Source organism: Tyto alba, unplaced genomic scaffold (genome assembly GCF_018691265.1).
Source record: "Tyto alba isolate M040663 unplaced genomic scaffold, T.alba_DEE_v4.0 Super-Scaffold_3, whole genome shotgun sequence".
In the NCBI taxonomy this organism is placed as follows: domain Eukaryota; kingdom Metazoa; phylum Chordata; class Aves; order Strigiformes; family Tytonidae; genus Tyto; species Tyto alba.
The window spans coordinates 183007-209194 of record NW_024881304.1 but is presented as its reverse complement, the minus strand read 5'-3'; the positions used below and the strand labels follow the sequence as shown (position 1 = coordinate 209194).

At 40.6% G+C, this 26188-nt stretch overlaps 1 protein-coding gene across 1 annotated transcript in view; it reads left to right on the top strand.

Moving 5' to 3' along the window:
• The first annotated feature begins 393 nt into the window (after positions 1-393).
• The window catches only part of IPPK (inositol-pentakisphosphate 2-kinase), a 34512-nt gene continuing 8717 nt past the window's right edge, over positions 394-26188 (top strand). The window contains exons 1-8 of the mRNA XM_042799747.1: positions 394-578; positions 14970-15017; positions 20520-20615; positions 21458-21524; positions 24326-24447; positions 24859-24948; positions 25568-25626; positions 26057-26129. Of these exons, the coding sequence (XP_042655681.1) occupies positions 498-578; positions 14970-15017; positions 20520-20615; positions 21458-21524; positions 24326-24447; positions 24859-24948; positions 25568-25626; positions 26057-26129 (636 nt within the window). The 5' untranslated portion in view covers positions 394-497. The remainder of the gene's footprint in view (positions 579-14969; positions 15018-20519; positions 20616-21457; positions 21525-24325; positions 24448-24858; positions 24949-25567; positions 25627-26056; positions 26130-26188) is intronic.

Here is a 26188-nt window from a genome sequence, read left to right as displayed (position 1 = left end):
CAGCGGCCTCTGAAATCCGGACCCGAGGAGGCGGCCGGGCGGCGCCGGGCCGGGCTCTGCCCCTTCCTGCGCCGAGCACGACCCCGAAACGGAGCGAGTGGCCCGGCCGCGGCCTCCGGCAGCCGCCTCAGCGATGCGGAAAGGGCGGCGCCGCCGGCACCGCCCGCTCCCGCTGCGGAAGGGGCGCCTGCAGGGCCCCTGCCGGGGCTCGGCGCAGCCGCGGGGCGTTTCTAACCCGCGGGCCGGGGTCAGAGCGGCCTCCTGATGCCCTCAGCTCCCGCCCCGCTCAATGATGGCGGCGGGCGGGGCTGCCCGACGCTAAGATGGCGGCCCGGCGAGCGCAGTTCCCCCAGCCTCCCCCGCCACCGCCTCCCCGGCGGAGGGCGGGACTTCCTGCGGCGGGGCGGCGCGCAGCCGCGATGGTGGCGGCGTGAGCGCGGCGGGCCGGCGGCAGGCACCGTCCCCACTGGGCGCGGCGGCGGCGGGCCGGGCCGGGTATGGAAGTGGAGAAGATGGATGAGAATGAATGGAAGTACCACGGGGAAGGCAACCAGAGCCTCGTCGTTTCCCACTGCCAGGTGAGGGGGGGCTGCGGCGGGTAACGGCCGGCGGCGCACGGGCGCCCCTCCCCCGCCCCGCCGGGCCCGCGCGAGGGGGGCGCCGCCCACGCCACCGCGCTCCCTCAGGGGCCGCAGCCGCGCCGCCGTGTCCGCGGGAGGGCGGGCGGGGGTCCCCGGCTGCCCCGCTGCCGCCCGGCGTGGTGCCTCCCCGGGCGGGCGCCTCCAGGTGCTCGGGCCTCCCCCTCGGCGGGAGCGGCCACCCGGCCGCCGCCCTCCCCTCCTTTCTGTCTCGGAGCGGTTGTCCGTTCCGCTCGCTGGGTGCTTGTGTGCTGAGGGGAGCGCGCGGGGCCGCTGCGCCCGTCCTGTGGGATCGCTGAGATCGGCAGGCGTCTTCCTCGGCTCTCCCTTACGGCTTGTGTGGGCTTGGCAGCAGAAGTAGTGGAAGGGAAAGCAGCTGATGACTAGACAGCTGTCGTCTGGAGACGGGAGTTGTGAGGAAAAGTACTTAAAATGTCCCTTTTCTACCATAATGCCGGTGTATAAGTGTAACAGGAGAAAGAAATCTGGAAAAGGAATTATTTTCCTTTTGTTACTGCTCTGTACAAGAGTTTGAACGCTTGCTGCAGTGCTGAATGGGGACTCCAGAATACAATTTCGGTTTCTGGTTTGGTCGTAGACCTCTGAGTGAATGGGCCAGTCGCTTCATCCCTGTGCTTCGATTTACCCTTTGAGGGGTTTTCTGGTTGATTTTTTTGTTTTGTTTTGTTTTTTGGGGAAAGGGGGTGTTAATTAAGAAAATATCAAAATAGATTCAGCGTTTTGGTGAGCTGTAACAATTAAATGATGCTAAATTAAATCAAGCAGATTCTGTGTCAGTTTAAAAAGCATGTGTTCAGTTGACTGCTGTCACTGTGTTCTTGCACCACTTGTATGTATATTCCTTTCTTAATATACTGGTATATGTGCCTCTTGAAGGGGTTTATTCTTTTTCTAAAAAGTGCTTGTGGCTAGTTTTTGCCTTAAAAATTTATTTGTATTTCAATTCTGGTATGGTTCTGCCACAGAATGTTCTTGATACTTCATATATCTAAAACCAGTAAAGCCAAAATGATAAAATGTAGGCTTTATGTGGGAAAAAATCAACAATAAGAGTTGAATCCTGAGAACCATTTTTTTTTTCTTTAAATCATGTCTAAATGAATGACTGAAAATACTATTTTCATGTCTGTTTTCTGCATTATAAACATAACTTTGATGTAAAAAATATTAACAGATATCACATCTGAGAAAATTCTGGAAATCTTCTCATGCTCTCCAGACTTTAGGAGAAGCGCTTGTGTGGCTCTTGTTTCTTCCTTCTCTTTCTTGATATCTTTTTTTAAAACATATTTTTGCTACAAAAAGATGGTTAGTGATTTTATTTCCTGTCCAAATTTTAACTTTGAAAAGGGCAGTTTAAAAAATACTCAGTCACTGGATGATAGGGGTGAGAATATGTAATGGATTAATAGTGATGTAATTGCAATATCTTTAAAGATGTGGAAAGTGAGGAAGTCTGCCGGAGATACAGAATAGTTGCTGAGCGTGTCAGTTCTCTTTTTAACAAGATGCTAGAACTTTAAGATAGAGTGAAAGTAAAATAGATATGATTTTTCCTTTATAGACAGCTTTGAAACAGTAAAGCTTACATTTTAGAATTTTATGTCTATTGATGGCAAACTCTTGTACAACTGGAGCGGATAAAATACTGTTTAGATGCTAATTGTTACTTTGTGCCTCTTAGGACATACTTGCATGATTAATCATTGGTCTTGTGATCTGATGTCAAGTCATTCTCAGGTTTGTGGGAACAGAACAGCAGCATAACTAAGATAGTGAATTCCATTTTAACTGTCCTTGCTTCATTCTGTATCTTTTCAGTTCATGTTTTTCGTGTATGAATGCTAGTGGGAGGAATGGTGATTTTGTTGTGGCAAGGGAGATATGACGGAATGCTCAGATATAAGTGCCAGGGTTGTGAGAGGCCAGGGTGGAAGTGTGTGTGTGCTTGTTATTTCCATCTGTTCTGCCTTTTGATGTGCAGTGGTATTTTGGAGTTCGGGGAGGAAGCTGATCCCTAGCCCTATAGGTCTGAGCATCTCTTCCTTGCTCCTTTGGGAAGATCTGAGAAATTTTTAAAAAATGGCGACAAAAAAAAATAACCTCTGTCCTTCCGGAGAACTGTGCACAAGCTTTTATGAAGTAAGATCCAAGACGTTTTGTTTCAACTCCTGCCCTCTGGACTGCTGTTTGAAGCAGTGGTAACAGGGACTGTGCAAGGTCACACGAAACACACTGGGTGTTCGGGCTGGGGTGAGCAGGCAGCCTGGATGGACACTCCCGTTCTTGGTTGTGTGGAGTGGGGCTGGACTGGAGGAGAAGAGTAAGGGGAACAAGCCATGCACCATCAGTTCGTGGTGCTCTTGTGTGTTTAAGGCTACGCTTAGTTCTTTGATTTGCTTCATTCTCTATATCTTTCCCTTTAAGACATTAATGTAATGTATTGTTAATCCAGAGTTAGTACAGTACCAAAATTAAAAACTTGGTCATAGAAAAGTCACATGCCCAACAAATATCAACTCATCACCAGCAGAGCTAAGCCCTAGATGCAGGCAACACGCAGCCCTTCCTTTTTTTCCAGTGCCTTTGAAAGGTGGCATATAGACAAAGGTTTGTCTGAGTCAGACGTTGGCATTCTGTGGATCACGCTCTGTTGTTTCAGTGAAAGTATTGTAAAGTACTGCTTGATGAGCTCTTTCCTCTTACCGGTTATTAATCCTGCAGAATGCAACAGTGACAAGAGTCTCCCTGTGTGCCTGTGCTCCTACAGCCTGCAGAATGCCGTACTGAGCGCCTGAAATCACTGCAAGTGCGTCTCTGTTCCCTTATTCATGCAGTTAAGAAGAGAGGACTGAGGCAGGGCATGGTCTAGTCAACACGTCTCTTCTTACAGTGATAGTTTTACAGAGTTACTTTAATTAGTTCTCCAGCATTTAGAAAGTGATCTGATGAATAAAGATGGAATGCCTGCCAAGCATTTCCAGTTACCATTGTTATCTCTGGAGCTGCATGCTTGCTTTCATGATGCATGCTCAAACCTCTTCTTTTATGGATTTTTAATGTTTCAGTTCTGATGAATCTAAAATTCTAGAAGATGTTCAGTATTATGATACAAATCTCTCTGTTGATAAAGCTTTTTCTGTTGATTTTTACTGCAGTTGTGATTAAGTTAATCCAAATTGAATTGCAGTCAAAAAGCCTTTGTATAGTCTTGAAGCCTGCTGAAATGCTGCTTCTAGTAGAAAATGAAGGCAGCTTTCCTACCTTATGATTTTAGTAAGAAATAGAACTGCCAACTCTGGTTCCTGAAGACAGTGCTTGAGATGTTTGGAAAGATCAATCTGTAGTACACAAAACCTGCAAGTTCATTCAAGCAGTGCCTGTTAGGATCCTACTGTCGCGTGAATTGTCTGGTTACTTGCTCTAGCTGCTGTCTCAGAGTTGCGGTACAGACACAGCCCTACAAAACCCCAACCAAGCAGCATCACAGGCAGCCAGGTGGTTTAGAAAGGATGCTTCTTATTCCCTATGGTTTTATTGGGGTGTCACTCCTTCCACATCAAATTTGGCTTCTGATTTAAAAAGAGGACGCTTTCCCTCCTCCTCTCTTGAGCAGTAGGGAGGCTTCAGAGGAACTGCTACGGAACAGTTATCTTCCTGTAAGCTGTTGTCTTTTTCTAAGGTGAAGATACCTACTTTTTCAGAAGTGAACTGGAGATTATCATTTGCAGTTTTGTGTTTTAATCAGTTGTTTGCTGTTATAGAGACAATTAACACTTCATTTCAGAAGGCTTCAGGGGATGTTTATAGAAAGTAGTGTAAGCAACTCTAGAAATAATGACTTGTATTTCCTTTCACTGTTGAAACATATACTTGCAATCTCCAATTTTTGCTTTATGAGATAAAGTATGTACATGCCTCCTGTGCATCACTGCAGTTGATTTCTACTCATTTTTGTTTTTGCATGTTGGGGTGTTAAGGTAAACAAATACTTCATTTTAAAATATGTTTGAACATTAAACTTGTGTTTCAGGGTGACTACTGGGACATGGTACAAGAAATGAGGAGGGTTTTTTCCCCAACTTGTTTTTTATTCAATTAGATGGTCTAAGGGAACCTTGGTGTGTGCTTGCAGGTGGTTGTGGTTTGTATCTTCAGATGCCTTGACTGTTGGTAATAATCTACTTCTCTTAGAGTACTTGCAGCTCTAACAGATATCCTTGGGTTTTGGTATGGGACTTAATTAGTAAATACGTAAGCCATCTCCAGAGCATCGGTAAGCTTACGAAATAGAAAAAGTGGAGGGAGGGTAGATGGAGAAGGTAAATGAAGTGGAGCTAAGGGGACTGGGTGAGGAAATAGATGATCACACTTGCAAAAGATTCCCGAAGTTGGTGCCTGTAGTAAGTGAATAATATCTGTCTCTTCTTTGTGTTTTTCTCGTTTTGTTTTGATTTTTTTTGATTCCTTCAAGACACATGAGTAAAGATGGAGGATATCACAGTGCTGTTTTCACAGGCATCCTTCCTCATCTTTGTTCTGACATGGTAGAGAGGATTGTAGAGACTGGAGGTTGCTAGGAGAGTGGGGTATCTTGTTCTTTAGCAGTAGTCTTTGATTTCGTGATATCTGTAGCTGCTTCTGCTGGCAGCTGCTTTATGATGGCTGCAAAGTGTGTGCACAGAGACACTTTCTGCATATGGGGGAGATGGATTTAATTTGAGTTTTTGAAATAAAATAATTCTACTTATGAGGGGGTGCTTTGTGTCAAATCAGGCTAGATAATTGCTCCTAATACTACTTTTGCAATATGAAATAGTTTTCCTGTGGTTGATTGATTTGTTTCTTTTTAAGAATAGTGACAAATGAGTCTTATTGGAAAATTTTTTCGTAATAGACTTACTTAGAGAGGACCATTAACAAGACTGTATGTTTAGACGCAGGAGGGCTTTTGCTGAAAGAATGAAAAAGCTTATGGTCAAAATTAATAGCTAGCTGCAGCTTTCCTATTTGATCTAGCTTGGCAGAAAGGGAGTGATGCTGATCATTAATTCCTGTTTTGTTGAGACAATCTTCTTAAGACTTTCTTTCTGATGATGTCATTTGTACAAGTTCAAAAACCTGTGTGTCCTGTTTCTTCCATTATTTTTCTATGTGGAGTTGGCTGAATCTGTTTTGTCCTATTGAAATTAGAGTAAGTAAAGTATTACCCACCAGATTTCCTAGTCATTCCTGAGAAATTCCAGATCCCTGATTATAAAGTGAATTTTGTTTAGTTGTGTTCTGGTTTTTGTTCAGTTGTGTTCTGTTTGTTTGTTTGTTTTTCTTAATGTCTGTGGAACAGTGAATTAACATTTATGAATGTCTTGATTTGAATGAAATATAGAATATATTGCTGATTCCTGTATTAAAGAGTCTTCAGGTAGGGGGAAAATACTGAAAAACTAGTTGCTGTTCCTTGTAGGTATAAATATAATAGCTTATTAACAGTGGCCTCTGAACACTGCTCTGATTTAAAATATGGCCATGTTATGGTGTTTTGGTTCTTTCACAGTAAGAAATTATCAGAAAAGGTCTAAGATGCAACTTGTATTTTTTTTAATTTTATTTTGACTAATGGGAAAAGCATAGATTTGGGAAGACTTGAACTTAAACTTTTTTGTATCTATGAGGAAATTCTTCTATTTAAATTCCAAACCTATGCTGATTCTTGTTTCTGATGGATTTCATGCTTTGGATGTATCCAAAAGATTCACCAAGGGTATGTGATGTAATATAGGGAGATTTTTTGCTTCTGGTTCTGTAGAATTTTCTGAAGGATGCAAAACTTACATATGAGTGGTTGTACTGAGATTCCCTCATGAACTTTAATGGGCATTAAGAGCCATTAAAACATCTTTTTTTTTTTTTTTTTTTTTCCCCCCTGTTAGTTTGTAGGGCATTTCTTTGACTTGGTTTCTCCAGCATTGTGTTCTTTTGGGGGTATGTGTATCTAACTAAACATTGTCTAGCAAAAAATCCTCACCTGCACACCCTCTGCCTACTTGGTAAAAGGACAAGAAAACAGATTGATGACTAAACATAATATATTGCTTTGTTCCTTCTTTCCTAGTTATAATCTATTTATTTTAATTAAAAAGCAATAAATAAATATTCATTTATTTATTGTAAGCAAGTAGAGAAGCTTCTGCCCAAATTTACTGAAGCAGGAAGCTATAAAAACCAGTTGAAAAGCCAAGTATGTGATCAGGGTGTGTCATCAGTGTAAAGGAAAGGAAGAGATGTCTGCCTTGCTGTAAACAACAATTAAGTTTTTAGGAACAGGAGAAATCACCTGTTTGAGCTGGAATTCGGAACCCTTTGTGGCACCTGTATGAAACTATATGTTTCATTGTGTTAATCTTGGTTAACTGATATTTAAACATACATCTGTGGTCACTGGAAAAAAAAGGAAGACAGTTTTGTGTTTGTATTTGGTTCTGTGGCTAAACTGGTACAACTGCAATTGTAGATGTCATAACTAATTGAACTGGCTCTACTTGCGTACAATCTACAAAGCTTTTACTATAAACAAAGAATTAAAAGTTGGAAGCACTTCCAGTTCTGTGGATTAGCTGCAAAGCTTTTTGTGACCCAAGAAAAGTCAACAGCTTGAGTCAACATTTATATAGAATTTTAATTCCATATTGAGATTTCAATTCCATATTGCACTAGTGTAGTTAAATTTACTTTTTCCTGGGCTTTACCAGGTTTCTGCACTGAAGGGATGCTGTGAATGAAGTGCAGTTCAGTAGGATCTTCCATAAAGTGAAAGGGAAGGTGGCACTGGGTAGCAGGGCTGAATGTTGAGAAGGAGCAGAAAGGCAGCAATTAAAACTTCTTACCATATTGGTGCCTCAGGTTCTGTAGATGCAGATGGGAAGAGTAGCATGTGTGGGGAAGGAGATGGGAGACAGAAACAGTGTAAATATGACAGTGATACTTTAAATGTAGCAGCAACAAGGTTGCCTCTCCTCTTAATCCAGAATACTTTTTTTCAGCTGTTTTATTTTTCTAATAATAGAGTGTTGAAGCAGACTTGACTAAGGGTGACTTTCTTTGGAAATTTAAACTCTGCTTTATGCCTGTTTTTTTGTTGTTGTTTTGTTTTTTTCCTTTTCTTTTTTTGAGTGACTTTTTAGTATATAGAAGGCTATATGCGATGAAAATGTAAAATTAATCCCAGTTTTGCAGATAAGTTCAGGAGGTAGCTAGCCTTGATTAAAACCAGTCATTTTCTGTTTGGCTTCTGTGCTGGCTCAAACTGGAATGAATTTCTTTTTGCAGTTGATGAGATCAAGTTGTTATCTAAAAAGCATTTATTTCGTCTGCTATAAGTGTTTGGCAAATGCAGTGATGGTGGAGTCCTCAAGACTAGGCTTTGCCTTTTCTGTGCTGCACATGATCTTCCCTCAGTCGCCAGCAGCAGCAGATTGGCTGCTTTGGTGAAAGGAACTTGGCCGACCCGTAAACTACATAGGAGTGGTCAGTCTAGTACCCTATTTTAATCACTCCTTTGGTTCTTTCCTCCCTTCCAACCTTTCAGTGGGTGTTTTCTTTGCCTCAGTGTATTGTTCCTGAGATACACAATAACTGTGTTCTGACCTTCTGGTTTTGCTCGGAAAGGAACAGAGACACTGCGTTGGATTGAACAGTTGCCCAAGACTTGCTGAGGTGTTCAGGATGCTTGGAATTATTAATTTGTGCTAACTCTCCATTTTATTACTTAACTTTGTTCTAATCCTTTTTATTATTTTGACTTTTTATTTCCTCCCCTCCCTATTAATGTTTTCCTGGAACACCTTGTTTCCCCAACATACCAGCATCTGACTAGGCAGCTTAATGCTGGGAAGTGCGTGTTGCTGATAGGTGGAGGCGTAGAGCAGTTTAAAGGAAGCTTAGTACGCATTTTCATGTTCTTGCTGGTATAACGCCCCTGTTTGAGAGATGGATGAGGTATTTGATACACTGTTAAATGTTAAGGACCAGGGTTTTTTTCTTGCTTGTTTTTAATAGCTAGGATGTTGGGGACATCTACAGTTACCCAGACTGTAGCAATGTATGCTGGGGGCCAGACATCAGTAGGTTTATTCATTCTGTTCTCTCTGGTATGCTTTTCCATTTAGTACCAGTGAGTGTATCACTTGATATCATGTCAGGTACTCTGATTAGATGGCTTAGCGGAAAGGCAAACATGTCCTTCTCACTCATGGCTACTGCAGTAGTAAAACTCTCTTGGAAATGGTACCATCTGCATATTGCAAGGTTATACAAAACTTAGCTATAAAATGAAACCTGAGTTAGTGCTTAACTATCATGGGAATCAAGATCATAACCAAGCAGGAAAAAAAGTGATTACCTGAAGTCTGATGCAAGCTGTGAGCTCTGTGCTGAAGGAAACAAGTATCGTGGTGGTGTTTGCTTTCAAATTACAGTTTAACATATTGAATGGTGTCAGGCCGGGTGCCGTGCCAGAAATTCTTTATTCATGTAAAGCAATAGAAAAATTGTTCTTAAGGGACTCCTATGCTAAATAAAAGAGTATTGTTCAGATTTTTGAATGCCTTCTTGCACTTAGTGTGAGCAATTGCTAAACTTCCTTCATACTGGCCGGAAATGTATCTTTCCTCACTTTGTTTTGTGTGATCTTACCCACCTTATGCAGAACAAAACTGAGTTGGAAAACAACACTTTTATACAATGGTACTATGTGTACTTCATTCAAAAGCTGCAAAATTTTCCAGCGCTTACGTTGTTTTCATCTCCCACATCCCTCCACACTGCACAGCACGCTGACACCCTGGGTGAGGAGACCTTTAAAAATGTCTTGTGTTGAGTATCATAAAGGTAAGCTTTGATTGAAGTGCCTGGGCAGCATGGTGGGCATGTTTTTACCAAGTTCTGTTAGTTCTCAGAAGAAGGAACTCTCCTCTGTGCAGCTGTCTTTTCTGAGATGTGAAGATGACACCTCTTTGTTCATTTGCCTTCTTCCCAGAAATTGCATTTTCTAAATAGAAAACCATTGTTTTCTGTTTAAAACCCTCAATCTAGAGTAGGAATTGAAGGGGTTATGAATGTAAATTTGGAATAAAAAAAAAAGTCAGAATAATTTTTTTAGTTGGCACATGCAGCATGCAGCTCCAATGTGCTACTGCAGAAACAGCTTAATAGCAGCCAAATAGTTCCACAGTTCATATTTAGTACCATTGAAACTGTCATTAATTAATATTTGCTTGTCACTGCTTTCAGGTAGGGCTTGAAGAGCAGTTTGGTGTAATCTAGCCCCTCTCCCTCCCTTTGACTGAAATTTAGATAGAATACACTTTTTGTAGGTGTCTTTGCTGTACGCTGTTGTAAATCCATGATGATTAGGTTGTGTTGAACTACTACAGTGGTGGTAGCAGGTTTGGTGTACTTAGAGCTGTGTTTGGCAAGTTCTTGTTAGCTCTTTAGGTTCACCAAAAGACAATGAATTAAACAACCAGTTTTTACTTTATAAAGAAATTCAAGAGCCTTTACAGACACGACTCTCTGAAAATAGCCAACTTCATATCTTCATCTCCTTAGGTGATAGTTGCTGTTGGTGTGTGTAATTGGTCACAACAGATAGTATAGTTGTAATTATAGTAAGTTTTGTCACCAGTCTTTGAGAGTGTTTTCCCTTATGTTGTTTATGATTGAAAGCTTATGACTTTTATATGGACAGCTTTAAAACAAATGTGGGTTTTCTTGTTCTACTTGTATATTATGTGCCTTTTCAAAAGAAATGTATTGACAACAGAGTATAGTAGACAGGTAGTTAACTGATGTAAAATTTTGTACAGTGCTTACGAAAATACTGGTGAGTTTTTAGCTAGTACAAATTATGAGACTGTAGAGTGAAGGAGGTGACTGGTGTGGGAAGAGGGGTGGATGGTTTCCTTTTGGGACTTTGAGTTGCTTCCCACAGTGCCTTGGTTTCTACCAGTAGGTCTTGCATATGTGAACACAAGTTGGTAATCAACTAGATAAGAATCTTTTCTAGTTACATGGGGCAGTTGCAGAACTAGATGTTAGAGTAACGCTTTGCCTCTAGACAAAAACAGTTAATGAATGCTGTTTAGAATAATAATAATAGAGTAATAACAATGACGTGAACCTGCTTATTTGGAAAAGCAGAAGCTGAAGTGATGTTTCCCAGGATAATTTGTTTGGACAGGCTAATTCTTCATATTTTCGTACAGAAGCTTAATTTTAAACTGTGAGCTGAGGTGGTAACAGCAGAAAGAAAATACACATCTTTTCATACTTCATTTGAGCATGTTTTTATACAAATTTTCTTGTTTCTTTCACTGCCATCAGCTCTTTCACAGATTTTGTTAATAATTTAGCAAGAGACAGAAACTTGAAAAAGTCCCAGTGATGCAAATGAGTTTTTTCTCTGAAGGGGAATATTAAGATTATAGATTTGCCCCAGTTGTGTTTGACTTGGGAAAACTCTCCAGCTGAAGGCCTGCATGGTAGCTTTATCTTATGACAGTGAAGTTTAGAAGACATTTTGGGAAAATATAAGGCCAGTATCAAACATCAAGCTGTAAAGAAATAAATGTAAGCTTTTATCCTGGTTTCATAATGCTACTGTCTAATCCAAAGTACCCGGATTGATGCCAGTTGTATTTTGGCCCAACTACCAAGGACTACTTTGTTTTTGGATTTCACTAAGTAAGGCTGTAGTAACTGCTTTGGAGAAGAAAAAAAATCTTGCAGTTAACCTTCCAGGGGCCTAAGACCAGCAAACTAATTTTTTTCCCCAGATGTATTAGGACAAGAGTTGTGTGTGTACGAATCTGTGTGTTTCTGTGATACCAGTGACTTCTTTGAGTACATTTTCACAGCCCCTCTCACAGCTTCTTGTCTCCTTATTGACAACCATTAACTTTCAGTTATGATTTAACCCAAACAACTGTTTCACCCTAGGGTGCTAAAGAAGGGTTTGCTTTTCCTGGTGGGACCATAAGCTTGAGGCTGGAGTCTCAAAACGCTGCAGCTTGAGATAGTGAGGTAGTGCTCCTCCAGAACATGGGCTCCTGATTACATCATCTCAGCAGGAGTGACTGTGAATGTGTTTTGAGAGACACAAGTTTCAGTATCCTTGTTGCTATGGTTTGAGTTTTCCATAACAATTGGAAATGGTTTTTGTTGTGGCCCTTGTATGGTCCTGGGTGTCAGTAAGAAGGTTGTTTGTTATCTGTTATCAAACTGCTTCGCTCTCATGTGAGAGTTGGATTTAAATTCTTTACTTGGAGAGTAGGAGGAGTTGTCTTTGATATTCTAGTGGGTTTTTTTTAGTCTTTTGTCACTAACTGGTTACTGAACATACTTGCAGAGAAAGGGCTGCGGGATTTTTAAAAAAAATTGTAGACAGAATTCTTCCTTTGAATTCACTGTTTTTCTAGCTTGCTTTGCTTCTTCAAAAGATGGGAAGCCTCTTAATGTTTCATGTGTTGTATTTGCTTACCTCCAAGCATTGTTTCTTTTTTCTCTGCACAATTTTGCAGCCTGTTTTTTTTTTTTTTTTTTCATCTTTTGGTCTGAATGAGACTATTATCCAATTAACTAAACACTTTGGTAATATAGTGCATTGATGGAAGTGGAAGGGCTCACAGAGGTGCATGTAGAGAATGAAATTTAAGGACCGTTATGATTTAGTTGGTCTGATTCTCAAAGTGCTGAAGGAGTAGTGACAACCTCTTAAGAAATCTGTTCTCTTCTGGATTTGGGCCATTCTTTTGCAGGCAGATAAGCACGTTTGATGTTCAATCTGTAAATATAAAAAAATCTAAGGCATTTAAGATAACTGACAAAAAGCTCATGGCAACAACCACCCACAATATTTCCAAGTAAAGAATCAGTTAAGTGAATCAGTAATGCAATAGCATGAAAAATGTGGGCCAATATTTTCAGTGGTAATAATTCTGAAGCAGTTGGCATCTTTGACATCTGATGGGTTAACCTTTGTGCTGTGCCAGTGTATTTGTGCAACTGTGTATTGAATTGCACAAAGGGATGGAGCTAGTTGAAAACTTCCCTCCAAAAAAGACAAAAGTGTTTTGTTCCTTTGTTTTTCACTCCAATCACCCAATAGCCTTACTAAGACATAGTTCAGGTGACTGATTGAAGTGCATTTGTGACTGCAAAGTTTTGTTTGAACTTTGCTCTGTTTCCTTTTGACATCTTTAGACAAGCAGTGAGTTCTTCTTTTGCCATATATAGTTTTGGTCATTTTATCCTGGCACGCCTCTTCAGAACTGATTTGGTAGTGAACAAATACTGTAGTGAGTCCTGTGAGAGCAATCAGATTTTCCAGAGCGGTGGTTGGAAGCTTGTTGGCTGGGAATTGATTAGTAGGTAAATATCTACAACACCCTTGAAATATGACAGAATCGAGTTTCTGAATTGATTGGAAGTGATGGTCAGATCACTCCATCACTGATTCACTTGCTTAGGAATATTTAAAGCAGGGGATCCAAAAGGTGTTGAAACATTGTAAAAATAACATACCCCATACAGGGAGCAGTGTACAGGCTCATCAGACCTCAGCTCTCTTATCCATGTGTATGTCACAATGGGAGAAAAAGAGAAAGTGTCACCCAGAATTCTTGTCAAATCCAGGTGATTGTGATGAGTGTTGAGTTTATCTATTTTGTTGTTGTGACACTCATGCCGTTTAGATCTTGCAGAACAAGTTAAATCAAAATTCACCAAAGTATCCTTTCACTTGAGAGTCTTTTCCAGATGTGGGTGAACTATGAGATGCTGACTTGAGACTTCTTAGATATTGAAGTGGCTGTTTATGGGTTTCACTAGCAATGTCTGAATCCGGATCTTGTTTTGTTAGTATTTTGGATTACAGTTGTCATCTGTTTTGCTTTTCTATTCCTGTTCGTTCTCTACATGTTAGTAAGTGAAGATAACTTCAGTTCCCTCCCACTCAGCACTGTCCAGGGACAGCTTTCAGCCCTGAAATACGGAATGTATCTCGTGCTGTCATGTTATGGGAGGTTTTTAATGGCAAGTAATTTGTTAGGGAAAAAGCTTAAATTCCATAAATCTGAAGTGTAACTATGACATTTTGTCTGCATTATTTTTGTGAGGGAATCAGAGCGTTAGCACTTTTTTGGTAATGCTTTAAACAGAATGCAATCTTTTTTGGTATGTCTAGAAAAGGCCCGGGAGACACTGAGTGACTAAGAGGTAACTCCAGAAAACAGCTGTTCTCTCCCTGCTCTGGTGGCCAGTTGTTTTTACCCGCATCTTATCTGAATAGGCTGAAGTACCTCAATGGGAGTAAATATCCTGAGAATCAGATATGTAGACTGACTAATCTGAGGCAGGGCTATGTGTTGCTTTGCTTAGTAAATCTGCAGGTTCCTTAATACAATGTCAAAATTTGACTGTAGTGTAAAAAGTCTGTTTACCGAGTGTAATGGTTATTTTCAGCAAAGTTTTATTGAGAGAAAGATACTTCAGGTGACTTCTGTGAATGAAGACACTGTCTTAATAGGCTTAACGAGAAGGGCCTAATTTACTTCAATCATTTACAAAATATTTTTATTTGAACTCTTAAAAATAAAGGCTGAGGAAGTTTTTAGAATTTGTGTACTTCGAAAATACGAGGGTTTTAAAATTGTTACAAAATTTGATAGAAGTTGTAAAAATTACAAACTTTTTTTTTTTAAAAAGGTAAAATATTTTCAGACCTGCTGCATTTGTCCCAGTGTTATATGTTTACTTTTTGGAAGTTTAGAAGTAGCAGGTTTTAGTGTTTATAAGTAGAGCTGTGTAGCTACTGCTGGTAACTGATAAATGTCTCCTTAATATTTTCTAATGCTGTGCTGGTAATATTAAGCAGATGATATCTAAGTGGGTCTTGCATTTTTTTTCCCCAAAGACCTTTGGTGCAAAAATGATAGGGTATTTTTCTGTTTGTGTGTTTGATACTATGTTTTACCAGATTTTCAGAGCAGAGCTATAAACTAAGGGAGTGTTTCCCTTATTACACTTGGTGACTGGAAGCGCAGAGTGGCTGCCTTGTTAAAGTGATAGCAAACCTGGGAACAGACATTCATGTATTTGATTTCAAGTTGAGCAAAATAACCATCTAAAATGCCTATCTTGCCTTTTTTTTTTTTTTTTTTTCCTTAATTTCTCAGATGAGGTAGATTGGGGAATCGGACAATCGTGATGTACTTAAATGCTAATGAAACCATATTCTTTCTTATCTTTCTTTAGCGCTGTGTGGTGCTGCGGTTTTTGAAGTCCCCCCCCAACCAGAATAAGGTAAGATTCAACATGTGCTGTTGATAAAAGCCCCCAGGTAAGCTAATAACCAGTCTGAGGAGAAACAGGAAACCTGTGAAAGATTTGTGACTGATAGGAGTAAGAATGAGGGGATGTTTTGAAACGTGCCTGTGTTTCAGGAGTTTTGGCAACAGGGAGGAAATTTGAGGTCCTCTTGCGTAACTAAGATTATGTGACTGCTGATATCAAGACCTCTGTGCTGGACATTGTCAGACTGCAATGCGTAGAAGGTATGGCTCTGTAAGGATAGCTGTGACAACACAGAACATGTTAATGTTGCATACCAACATAGGAGAGAGTGGTGATGCTGAGGAGGAAACGACAGTTTTACTGACTGCTGCTAGGTGGGACAGAAGAGGAACAGCACAAGAGTGGCATCATGATAAAGGTCTGCTGTTGACTACCTATTCAGTAGCTAAAAAGCCATGGAACTGGGACAAAAATATGTAATATTCACAGAATAGCCTTTGTCAACGGGTGATTTGAGTGTGCTGTCAGTTGAAAAAAGAACATGGCAGGACAGACACTTCCAGTTTCTTAGACTATGGCAGAAGATTTTTCTGCTCAAGAAGGAACTGAAACAATTTACCTTATATTTGCTTTAATAGGGATAAAAAATGATAGAGAACCAAAGGTGGAGGGCAAAAGTGAAGTGCACAGTGCTCCAAGGAAAAAAAAAAGAGAGCCCAAGAGGCAGGAGGTTCAAATTCTGCCATTTCCTCAACCTCACGAGTAGTGTTTAGTGTGTGTTACCCGAGAGGTGCAGGGAATGGCTTGAGTTACAGCAGCTTCTGAGCCATGGCTTTGTAAGGTTCAGTGACAGACTGTTCTCATGACGAAGAAATACAAAAAGCATTACAGCTATACTGAGAGCTGGTGGAGGGAGTGCTTAATTTTAGGAAAAAAGGACCAAGGATGAATGTAAAGTAAGTATATAGGAAGGGCATTTTGTTTTTTATCAAGAAGATGAATGTGAAATGCGTTCAGTTTAACAAGGGACAAAAGAGAAGTTTCTAACGTAGATTAGAGGAAAGCAGAGGAAGGTAAAACCCATGAATGCAGTGTACCTATGAGTATTGATGGCCTTTTTGCTACTATTTTACTTGAAAAAAGAAGTCTGGTAAAACTAAAGTATGATTCAAATAAGTTTTTAATCTGCTTATAATGGCAGGGTTTCAAAAATGTATCCTGTGCTTCTGTAGTAGTTCAAGATAATGTTCAGAGTTTTTACAAGAAAAGGGGAGAACCCAGTGGATTGGAAGAAAGAAAACCAGTGCCTATCTCAATTTTCAGTATATCAGGGGAGAATTAGACCACAAGTTTAAGTAAAAAGTCAGTCTGTTGCCATTTATTTAAGAAAACAAAACACTGAGCACCAGCTTTTTTCCTTTTTTTTTTTTTTTTAAAAAAAAAAAAGTCTGAAGAGATTGTTCCATAGTAGTTATTTTTAAAAAATTGACAAAGTATGACACAGTTGCAAAGGAAGCCAGGAAGTGACTTTTCAGTTACCCACCACAGTGTTGAAGTTGATAATACTTCTGTGGACTGCTTTGGCAGGCATATAGTTTTTTAGATTGGGATAGTGAAACACAAGAAGAAAAATCTCCTGGGCGTGGTGTTCTGCTAGTATCTGAACGCTGGTCAGGTTCTTGAATGTTTTTTTCCCCCGTGTAATCAGACTGGTAAAATTGCTCAGAGCCTTACCAAGCATAGAGATAGATCGCAGTAGGTATTCCTGTGGGCTGTAGCTGATGAAGCACCGGCAGTCTGCTTTTTAGAAACTGTTAGAAAACTTCCAGTCTGAGTTGCCCCAGACAGGCACGCTTCTCTTCTTACAATTCTAACAGCAAAAAGGCTGTTTGTGGATGCAGGCGGTGGCGGCGTGTACCTCTGAAGGCGTTTCAAACAGTGTCTCTCTCAGTTCATGCTCCCAGTTGGTAAATGTGTGCTACCAAGGCAAACTTCTCTGTTACGTTTTGAGGAAAGCTGGCTTGTGGGCAGCTCCAGCATTCTGCATTTGCCTTGTATTGTGATCCTGTGGATTTTATGATACACAATTTCCTTTGCCTTTGCCCTCTAAATAGAAGATTATGTAATTTGAATACATTTAATTATTCTGGTGATTGATTTCTTTAAAGGATCAGTTTTTCTTGGAGCAGAATGGAAGACTAAATATTTTATCTTTGGATCTGTAAACAAGTCCTGGAGAATCAGTTTTGGGACAACTTTGGATGTAGCAACATGACAGCTGTAGAGGAGAAAATGTTCCTTAGGTGTAATCTGTATTCCTAACTAGTACAACATGAGTTAGGATAGAAAGTATTATATATCTGTGTATGACATTGTAGCTTATCCAATATAAACAGCTCTGAAAGAAACAGTTGAAGCAAAATATTTTCTAGTACGATGTGTGCTGAAATTCAGATGTGGACAAATGTGTCTTGGTCTCTTCTGCTTAATTACTTTGGAAAAACCAAAGGACGCTGCTTTGTATTTATAATGTTTGGTTATGGATTTGGGACTAGATGATCTAGTAGTTAAACAAGGAAGTGTTATTGCAAATTGTAATGTTATTGTTATAGTTCAGTGTTTCAATGAAAAATACTCCAATAACGTAACTCTGGGGCTTGCATTTCTTGAGTAGAAAATCAAGTGTCAGGACTTGTGGAATGAGTTGCATATTGCTAATTTTAGTATACACGTGTTCTGCATGAGTAATTTTTTTTTTTTTGGCCTTCTTATTTTGTAGAACCTATTTGAGTCTTGGTGTTTTGCTGGCAGTAATGACGGGTCTTTCAAAAGCTTTTCAACTTAGTGGTTTTGTAATGTTCAAAGGTGGTGGTCCAGTAGCCTGTTAGTTGTTTCTTGTTCAGAGTATATCAAATACACTTGCTCTTAAAAGGAGGTGAGCAGGTGTCATAAGCTTGGTTTGTAATTTTGAAGCTGTATTGATCTTTTCAGCTGGTGTGTCTTTCCATGTAGTAGTAGCAGTGAATGCCTTGATTTTTTGAAATGCTTATTTTCTGATACGTGGGTGTATACCTACACATATATATGTGTGTGTTTGAAAAAAGCTTGTGAGTACTGTGTATGTCAGCAAACCTGGTAAGAATAATCTGTAAGTGGGAAATAGCAGAGATTTTTGTTACTGTATGAGATGATGTAACATTCCTTTTCACCATTCAGAATTTGTATAAGTTAAAGAAAGGGTTATGCTGTCATTAAAAGGGCAGAAATCTGTACATAAATTGAAGTTTTTGCTATATAGTATGTGCTCAGAATTGCTGTTTCCCATTTCATGAGGAGAGGAAGATACTATAACAACTGATGTTTGAAATTGCTGGGAGGTTTCCCCTTTGCAAAGCAACAATTTCTTCCCCAGCCTGGAACAAGCAAAACATAAGTGAAGAGGGGTACAGCGTGGTTGCAGTGGCTGGGCAGAGCAGGGGCGGGGAGCGGGGGTTGCCCCAGTGGCGGTGGGCTCGCTGCCCTCTGTCCTCTGGTCGGGAGAAGGGAAGGAGTGGGGGCTGCCAGCAGGCCCCTCCGATGGGCCTTGGCGTGTTCCACGCTGGTGATGGGGGCACTGGTCTTCCTGGCAAGTGCAGATCGAGCAACGCTGCTGTAAAATATCCTTTGGCATACCCGTGTGGGTGGCCTGCTCACACATCTTGTTGACTCTTAGTAATTTTTTTTTTTTAAATACACTTCTTCAGACTAGATGACCGCAATTGAGAAAGTTATTTGGGCATCGTAGTGTGTGTTTTGTTCTAAGACTCAAGCAGTGGAAGATTGCCTGTTGTGAAGAGACTCCAAGCTTATTTTGGCGTGCTCAAAAGGAGGCAGGGAGAGCCGTTCTGAGAAACAACTCCACACACAATATGCCAAGCATTTTAAAGAGCTGTACTGGCCTTTATAGAATGATGGAAATGATATGTAAGTGCTTTGAAAAAAATTGAGGTTTTCCTACTTGCTGCAAAGGATTGGATTTTTTGGCTGGTGCTTTGCGTACTGAAGTAACAGTGTGTAGTATGGCATGTTAATGAACTAAGTGTGTAGTAATGTATATTATGGTAGTGACTTTTAATTTTGTAAAGCATATTGCAGTATTGTGAATCGCTGCCTCAGTCTGGAAGATGAATCCTGCTAGAGGAAGAGTATTAAACTCGCCATGTAGTCTTAGCAGACCTGGGTTACAAACTAATCTTCCTCAGTCCCACACAATTTGTGTAAGTTTGTTAGCTAACAAATCCTTCTGGTGGGGAAAAACATCTGCCTATTGTGACAGTATTATAAAACAAAGTTAGTAAGAGTGCCTGATTAGTGCCAATCTCCTTTTACCTATAAACATTTTTAATTTGTATTAAATGTGGTCTTTCCTCCTTTCTCTAGGCTTTGTCATTATCTGAGTGTTGCCCCCCTAGCATTTTATTTTCTCTTACTCTGCTTGTGTTTGTGTTTGTTTTTTTTTTTTTTTTTTTCCTTTTCCTCCAGTGCATGCTGTTTTTCCCCTCTGATTTTCTAAGTTGGACACGTGCATTGCACTTTCTCATCCTCCACTGTTAATTGACTGCCAAGAGTAAAGCTATGTGGTTCAGTGCTTTATAGTGTATAGTGGTAGGCAAAGTAGTGTTTTTCCAGAAAAGTTTTGTGTTACAAAAGGACGCAAGAGCTTGGAGATTGTCTGTTGTAACAGTAAAATACTGTGCAGAGAGAACCAGAGTATGCTGGAGTGCTGGGAATGGGATAAAGTTGTTGTAAAGCTTCTCTGCTACCTCTTCAACGAGCAGAGGTCTGTCAAAGTCAGACTGTGCTAATGTCACCGTCCTGCTTCCATTACTCATTTAGCTTTGTTTCTACCTAGCTTGGAATTTTTGTCTTGTAGAAGAACTTTGGTGTTTCCTTACAGACACATAACATAAAATTAACGGAAGATGACATTATAGTAAGATTTTCCATTGTCTGTGGCAGGATTCAGGACAGATGGCAAATTCCCTACCTGTTCATGTAGAGGTTTGTGAGGTGGCTCAGTCTTTGTGGCCATTATCTTCCAAACCTCCAGGTGACATATTTTATAACACTCAAAGCCCCTCCTCCACTTCACCTGTTGGTAAGAAGGCATGCTGTGTGTCTCTTTTGAATATTGTAGTTCTTTGAGCTCTTTTAAGAATAATGGTCAAAGACAGAGTAGATCTTGAGCAGTAGATCTTCCCCTCTTCAACTTTTTTCATTTTCCCTGTCTTTTTTCCCCTAGCACTTAAGAATCACTTCTGACTGTTCCTCTTATCCCAGCCTCAGGCAGCAGTAGGGAAGCAAAAGTAGCACACGTTTCATGTGTCTGTTTAATTTCCATGTGTACCGATCTACCAAATTCAGTAGAGCAATTAAGCTATTTTGCCAAATCATTGACTAGTATGTGTATGTATTCTTGAGTGTTGTTTATCATGTATTTCATAGTTAAATTACCATGTTTCTGTCTTCCAGACTTCTGAGGAAATACTACACCATCTGCAAAACATTGTAGACTTTGGAAAACATGTCATGAAGCAGTTCTTTGGGGAGAACTATGTTCACCATGGGGTAAATACTTTATTCTTAAAATAAATGGCTTATGCATTGTAAACACTGAAGTATTTTGGGGACCACTGAATGCCAGTAAAACAAATTAATAGAGTTTGTAGATATTTCTGAGCAACATACGTGTGCACACACACATGGAGCATTTGGATCAGAACAAAGATCCTGCCCTGTGCTGCTGAGATGATTGGATTGTTCTGTGTGGTTTGAGCTATTTCAAGATAATAACAAGAAGAGTGGTCACCTCTTTGCCCTGCATAAGGCGTGAGGTGCGAGAGAGAGAAATTTTTGGACGAGCTGCGAAACAAGGGGAGAAATCTGGTTCATGTGAATTGTCTAGGTTTCTGTGCAGTCAGAGGTAACCTTTTTCCTTGCCACTCTGTTCTTCAGGGTGGCCGGATCTGGTTAACTGAACGCCAGATACCAGAGCGGAAAAGTTATACCTTCTCCTGGAACTTGAGTTAATACAGTTCTGCCTTGGAAGGGTGGGATGTGAGACATGGGACGGGATGAAACGGGACCTTTCATTTGTGAAAAGGACAAAATGATGCAGGCTGCTTCATGCACATTAAACATCCACTGAAAGCGCTCTTTTTGATGCATTTATTTAAATTAGCTCTTGGTATTCATAGCAGAGTATTGCATGGGATTGCAGGTACAGGTCTTCATATGGATGGTTAATCAGAGGGAGAAGCTGCTGACTGTACAGTTTAGTGCACTGTTGTTAACATCCACTGAACTATGGTGTTCCGTTTTAAGATTCTCAAAGTGGGTATTAATTTTTGTGTTGAAATATGTTTTCTTTTTTACTGTTGTTTGTTTTTTTTTTTTTGTTTTTTTAATAGGAAATTATTCAACTGCCTTTAGACTTCGTAAGACAGCTCTGTGTAAAGATTCAGCCAGAGAGGCCAGGTAAGTGCCAGGGATAGCATTAGAAAGAGGCCTTCCTCAAGCTGTAAAGCATTTTCCTTTATAATAAAGTAAAAAAGCATCATACCTCAGAATATGAGGAAACATTTTTCAATATTCAGACAATGACAAGATGAAAATTTGTTGTGAAAAAATGGGTGTGTTCTAGATTTGAAGGTTGCATCTGATATTAATTTAATTAAATTGGGGAAAGGGATCCTCTGTAAGCCTCTGTGTGTTAATTCTTGAGCAAGCTTTCGCTTTGCTGTGGCATCCTTTACGAAGGTCAGTGGGGGGAGGTGAAAGATGTATCCTGAAATAATTGTTTCAATTCCATCATTTTTTTTCTCCTGGGCTGTGCAGCAGAGCTTTGGAAGGAAGACAGTTTCAGAAACTTCACACTAGCTTGTCTTGTTTTCGATGTTATTATTTCACTTGGGGCTAAGCATCTCGCATCTTATGAGTCATAGCAGTGAAGCAGTGCACAACCCAATGTTCTGGCTTCTCATATTGCTTTCCTGATAGCCGGGCACATCTCATCGCCAGGGGTTGCAGCGCTACAGCTGTGCTGCCTTACAGTTCCATGAGCATCTCTGGGATATGGGGCTGTGCTTGATTTCTGCCAGCTCACACATGGTGCTCTGGGGTCCCTATCCAGAGGTGAGGTGCAAGTAGGTTTTTCTAGTCCCCTTGGACAGGGTGGGGATTGAAGGGGACCAGGGTGCATTGACCTTGTGAAACTTCATGGAATGTGCTGCAAGACTCGAAGCTTGGCAATCTCTGACACATTCATTGTGAAGTGCTACAGAATTTGGTGTCGTTGTTGCATCTGCTGGGACTTGTGCAAAGCATTTGACACTGTCCCACCCAACATCCTTGTCTCTGAATTGGAGAGACATGGATTTGATGGGTGGACCACTCGGTGGATAAGGAATTGGCTGGGTGGTCGCACTCAAAGAGTTGTGGTCAACAACTCAATGTCCAAGTGGAGAGTGGTGACGAGTTGGGTTCCTCAGGGGGCGGTGCTGGGCCCAGCGCTGTTTAACGTCTTTGTCAATGACACGGGCAGTGGATCGAGTGCACCCTCAGCAAGTTCACCAACGACACCGGGCTATGTGTGCAGTGAGGTGTAAGCTCTAAAATGGGCAAAGAGAAGATGTCCCTGATGATATGTTCATCCTCTGTTCTCAAACATTCAGCCAGAAACTCCTGTTTTAGCAAAGTTCCTTGTAGGAGAATGTGGCATTAAACCAAAGTACTGTAGCCCGTACTTTGATGCCTTTGATCCACGAAAAAATTGAATTAATTTACATATAGTGAGCACAGGACACTCTTTATTGTAGACTTGTCCTCACCTTTGAGAAACGGTTCTACAGTGCCGGAAACCAGCAAGAAAAGCAAATAGTGTCTAATAAGTCACAAAATCCATGATGATCTGGTAGAAGTGAATGATAGAATTTAGTTTTATTTCTTAAAGTTAAATTTTGTGTCTGCAGCTCCTGGGGTTTTCTTCAGAGGAATAAATGGTGTGAGGAGCTGTCCAAGTGCTTTACAACAGGAAATCTCACTGTTCATTTTTAACAGGATTTTTTTTTTAAGTCTCAAGAAAAGAATTTCCTCTAATGTTACCTTTCATGTAAGCCTGTCTCACTTACAAAGGAAATTCTCTAATACTTCAGTTTTCTGGGTCTGAGTTGGCAAGTGGCTTTCAGCTGAATGTGGATGTACTTTTGCTTAGGTTTAGAAAAAGCAAACCCCAGCATTTTGTTGGAGAAAGGTTTCTTCTTGCTCATCCTAGTGAAGTACAGCATGTAATTGCAGGCTGACGCCTAATGAGGCTTCAGTTTCTGGTGGTTTTTTGTTTTTTCAGTTGCAATGTATTTTTCAGAATGGACATTTTTCTTAGCAATGGAAACTATAACAACATATGTATTCTGTATGTCTCTTTAGTAACACAGGTACTCGAGAATCTAGCAGTGTATATTCTTGTTAAATTTGACTTAAAATCTAGCAGACCTCTCTCTGTCCCAAAGGATGCGTGTGGAGGGAGGTTATTTAAAGGCTTTATCTCCGTAAGGCCTCTTAATCTTAGTTTGAAACTGTTTTGGTACTCCATTTCTTCTCAGGATTGTTAATCTGGAATCTAGTAAAAATGCTGTTTTTAAAAGGGTGGCCTTAGCAAAGGAAATTCTTGTTTTAAGTTGTGAGCTTGTGAGGAGGGGAAAGCTAACTTTTGTTCCTTCTCTGGTCCTTTTCACCTATGTATTATTTTGGTGTGAACGCTGGGGTGGCTAGGAGGCTGCATTCAGACAAAGGAGTTGAGTGAAGCCACTTGCAGGTTCTGTTCAGATTTACACTTCCTCCTGAACAGTTTATGATATTCCTGCCAGTTTTCACAGATTCCTCTTGACTTGAATGAGGGCTGGTAGTTCATGCAGTTTCAGTGAGCAAACATGAGATCACATCTTTGAATACAGTAGTAAGTCTCTTTACCCGCTGCCGGCCAGTGGAACGCCCTCCCTTGCTGCTTCAGGCCTCCCTCTCTCGGGATCAGCTGGCCACGAAAAGCAGCTCTTGGGCCACTCTGTATGCCCGTCGCGGTTTTGAGGACACTGAAAACACATGTCAATAATGGGGAGGGCAAATTTATGCAAGTGCCTAAGTGCTACAGCCTGCTGAACCGTGTCCTGTCTTTCTAAGTTTGTGCCTACTCCCCCACCTGGTGAACGAGACAACTACAGAGTAAAAGAAACATCCACACACCTCATTTGCTTGTGCTGGGTTTTTTTTATTGCTTTCCTCAGAGTCTCGCTGTGATAAAGATATGGACACTCTCAGTGGTTATGCAATGTGCCTTCCTAATCTCACCAGGCTGCAGACCTATCGTTTTGTGGAGCACCGGCCTATCCTCTGCATAGAGATTAAGGTACTGACGAGGAGAGGATCCTTCGGGGGGGGGGTTTGTTTGCATTTTTTAAGTATATACTGACCCAGAGCGCTTTCCCCTGAACGCAGCAGTGGGCTTAGGCAGAGCTCGCCGCTTTCACTGTGACCCATAGGATGAAACATCCCCCTCCCTTTTCCAATTCCTGACCTTTCGAAACTTGGGGAATTCCCGGGTATTACTAAGCATTTTTGTAGACCACAGCAGTTTTGTGTGTCCTGATTTCTTAAGTGAGGACAGTAAAATAATTGGGAATAATATACAGATTTTAAATGTTGGATGTTGACTTCTTTTATTTTCTTTTTATTGGGAAGAGTTGCATATTATGTGCCCTTTTATTTATATAAAGAAATACATTTATATTTATAACCTTTGTTTATTTGTTTGTTTTAGCCAAAGTGTGGCTTCATTCCTTTTTCCAGCCATATTTCACAGGAGATAAAGCACAAAGTGTGTCGTTACTGTATGCATCAGCATCTTAAGGTAAACTTTATTTTTTTTCTGTCATCCTGCTTTCCTTTGACTGTTCTGTGCTTTATTTGCTATTCCAGTCTTGCTTCCCTGTTGAAACTTGCTTAAATCTCTGGTATGACTAAAGATAGTAGGTGGATACACATCTGAGTTGCTGGGTGTGAATCTGTTTAGTGAGAGATGGAACCAGTTCTGTGGGAAGCTGGAAGCAAACAAATATAGTATTAGTCTTTGAGGACTGGTAATGCTGATTGGGTGAACTCCAATGTCAAATTTCTTTCCAAGTACAGCTCACCAAATGCATGGTGGTGTTCTGTAACTTGTAGTGGCATGTCACATATGGAATTCATTTCACTAATGTCCATTATGTGTCTGAAATCATGTAACTCTGACTTACTGTAATTCAACGTGACCTTTCTCCGTGCTTTCCACTTGTGAATGCAATTTGAGTGACTTGAGCCAAATATGACTAGAAGACCTATAGCAGTCATGATGAAATTTGCATTCGAAGGGTTTTAAACGTCATGGGACTTTTGAAGACAGGATGTTAGTGCCACACACCTGGCTACTAAAAAAACTGAGCAGTTATTCTAGTAAGAGCGATTAACAGTAGTGCTGTGGGTTTTCACAGGTAGCGAACGGAAAATGGAAGCGACCAAGTAAATATTGCCCACTGGATCTGTTCTCAGGGTAAGGAAGTGTGTAACTTGATTCTGGGGTTTTGCCAGAAAAAAAATCTGTGTTACAGATTTCTCTCAGATTATTTTGACTTTCACTGTAGTATTAAGGATGACCAACACCTGCTTGTCTGACTTTTACGGTGAATGTTTCTGCTGCTGTGTATCTCTCTACACCTATTTCAGGAATCAGAGTTGCTTATTAATGTACCTGTGCCTTTTGCTATGTAACATTAAACCTAAGAGCTGATTAGTTTACTCAGATTTGAAGCTCTAATTACAAGCAGTCACTTTGTCTTTGCAGTGACTTCAGCCTGAGTAACATACTCAATGGGCGTGTTCACTGGAGGTGCCCACTTCTGATTCCGCAGAGCCTTCTGGGCACGGGTGTAAACATCTAAAGGCTGTGATAAAACATTGTTGAATTATTTTTTTTTCCCTAGAAATAAACAGAGAATGCACTTTGCTTTGAAGAGCTTATTACAGGAGGCACAGAACAACTTGAAAATATTTAAGGTAAGCAATCAAATCTCTCTGCTTCCTTTTCTTGCCTTGGCTTTTAAACAATTTGACTT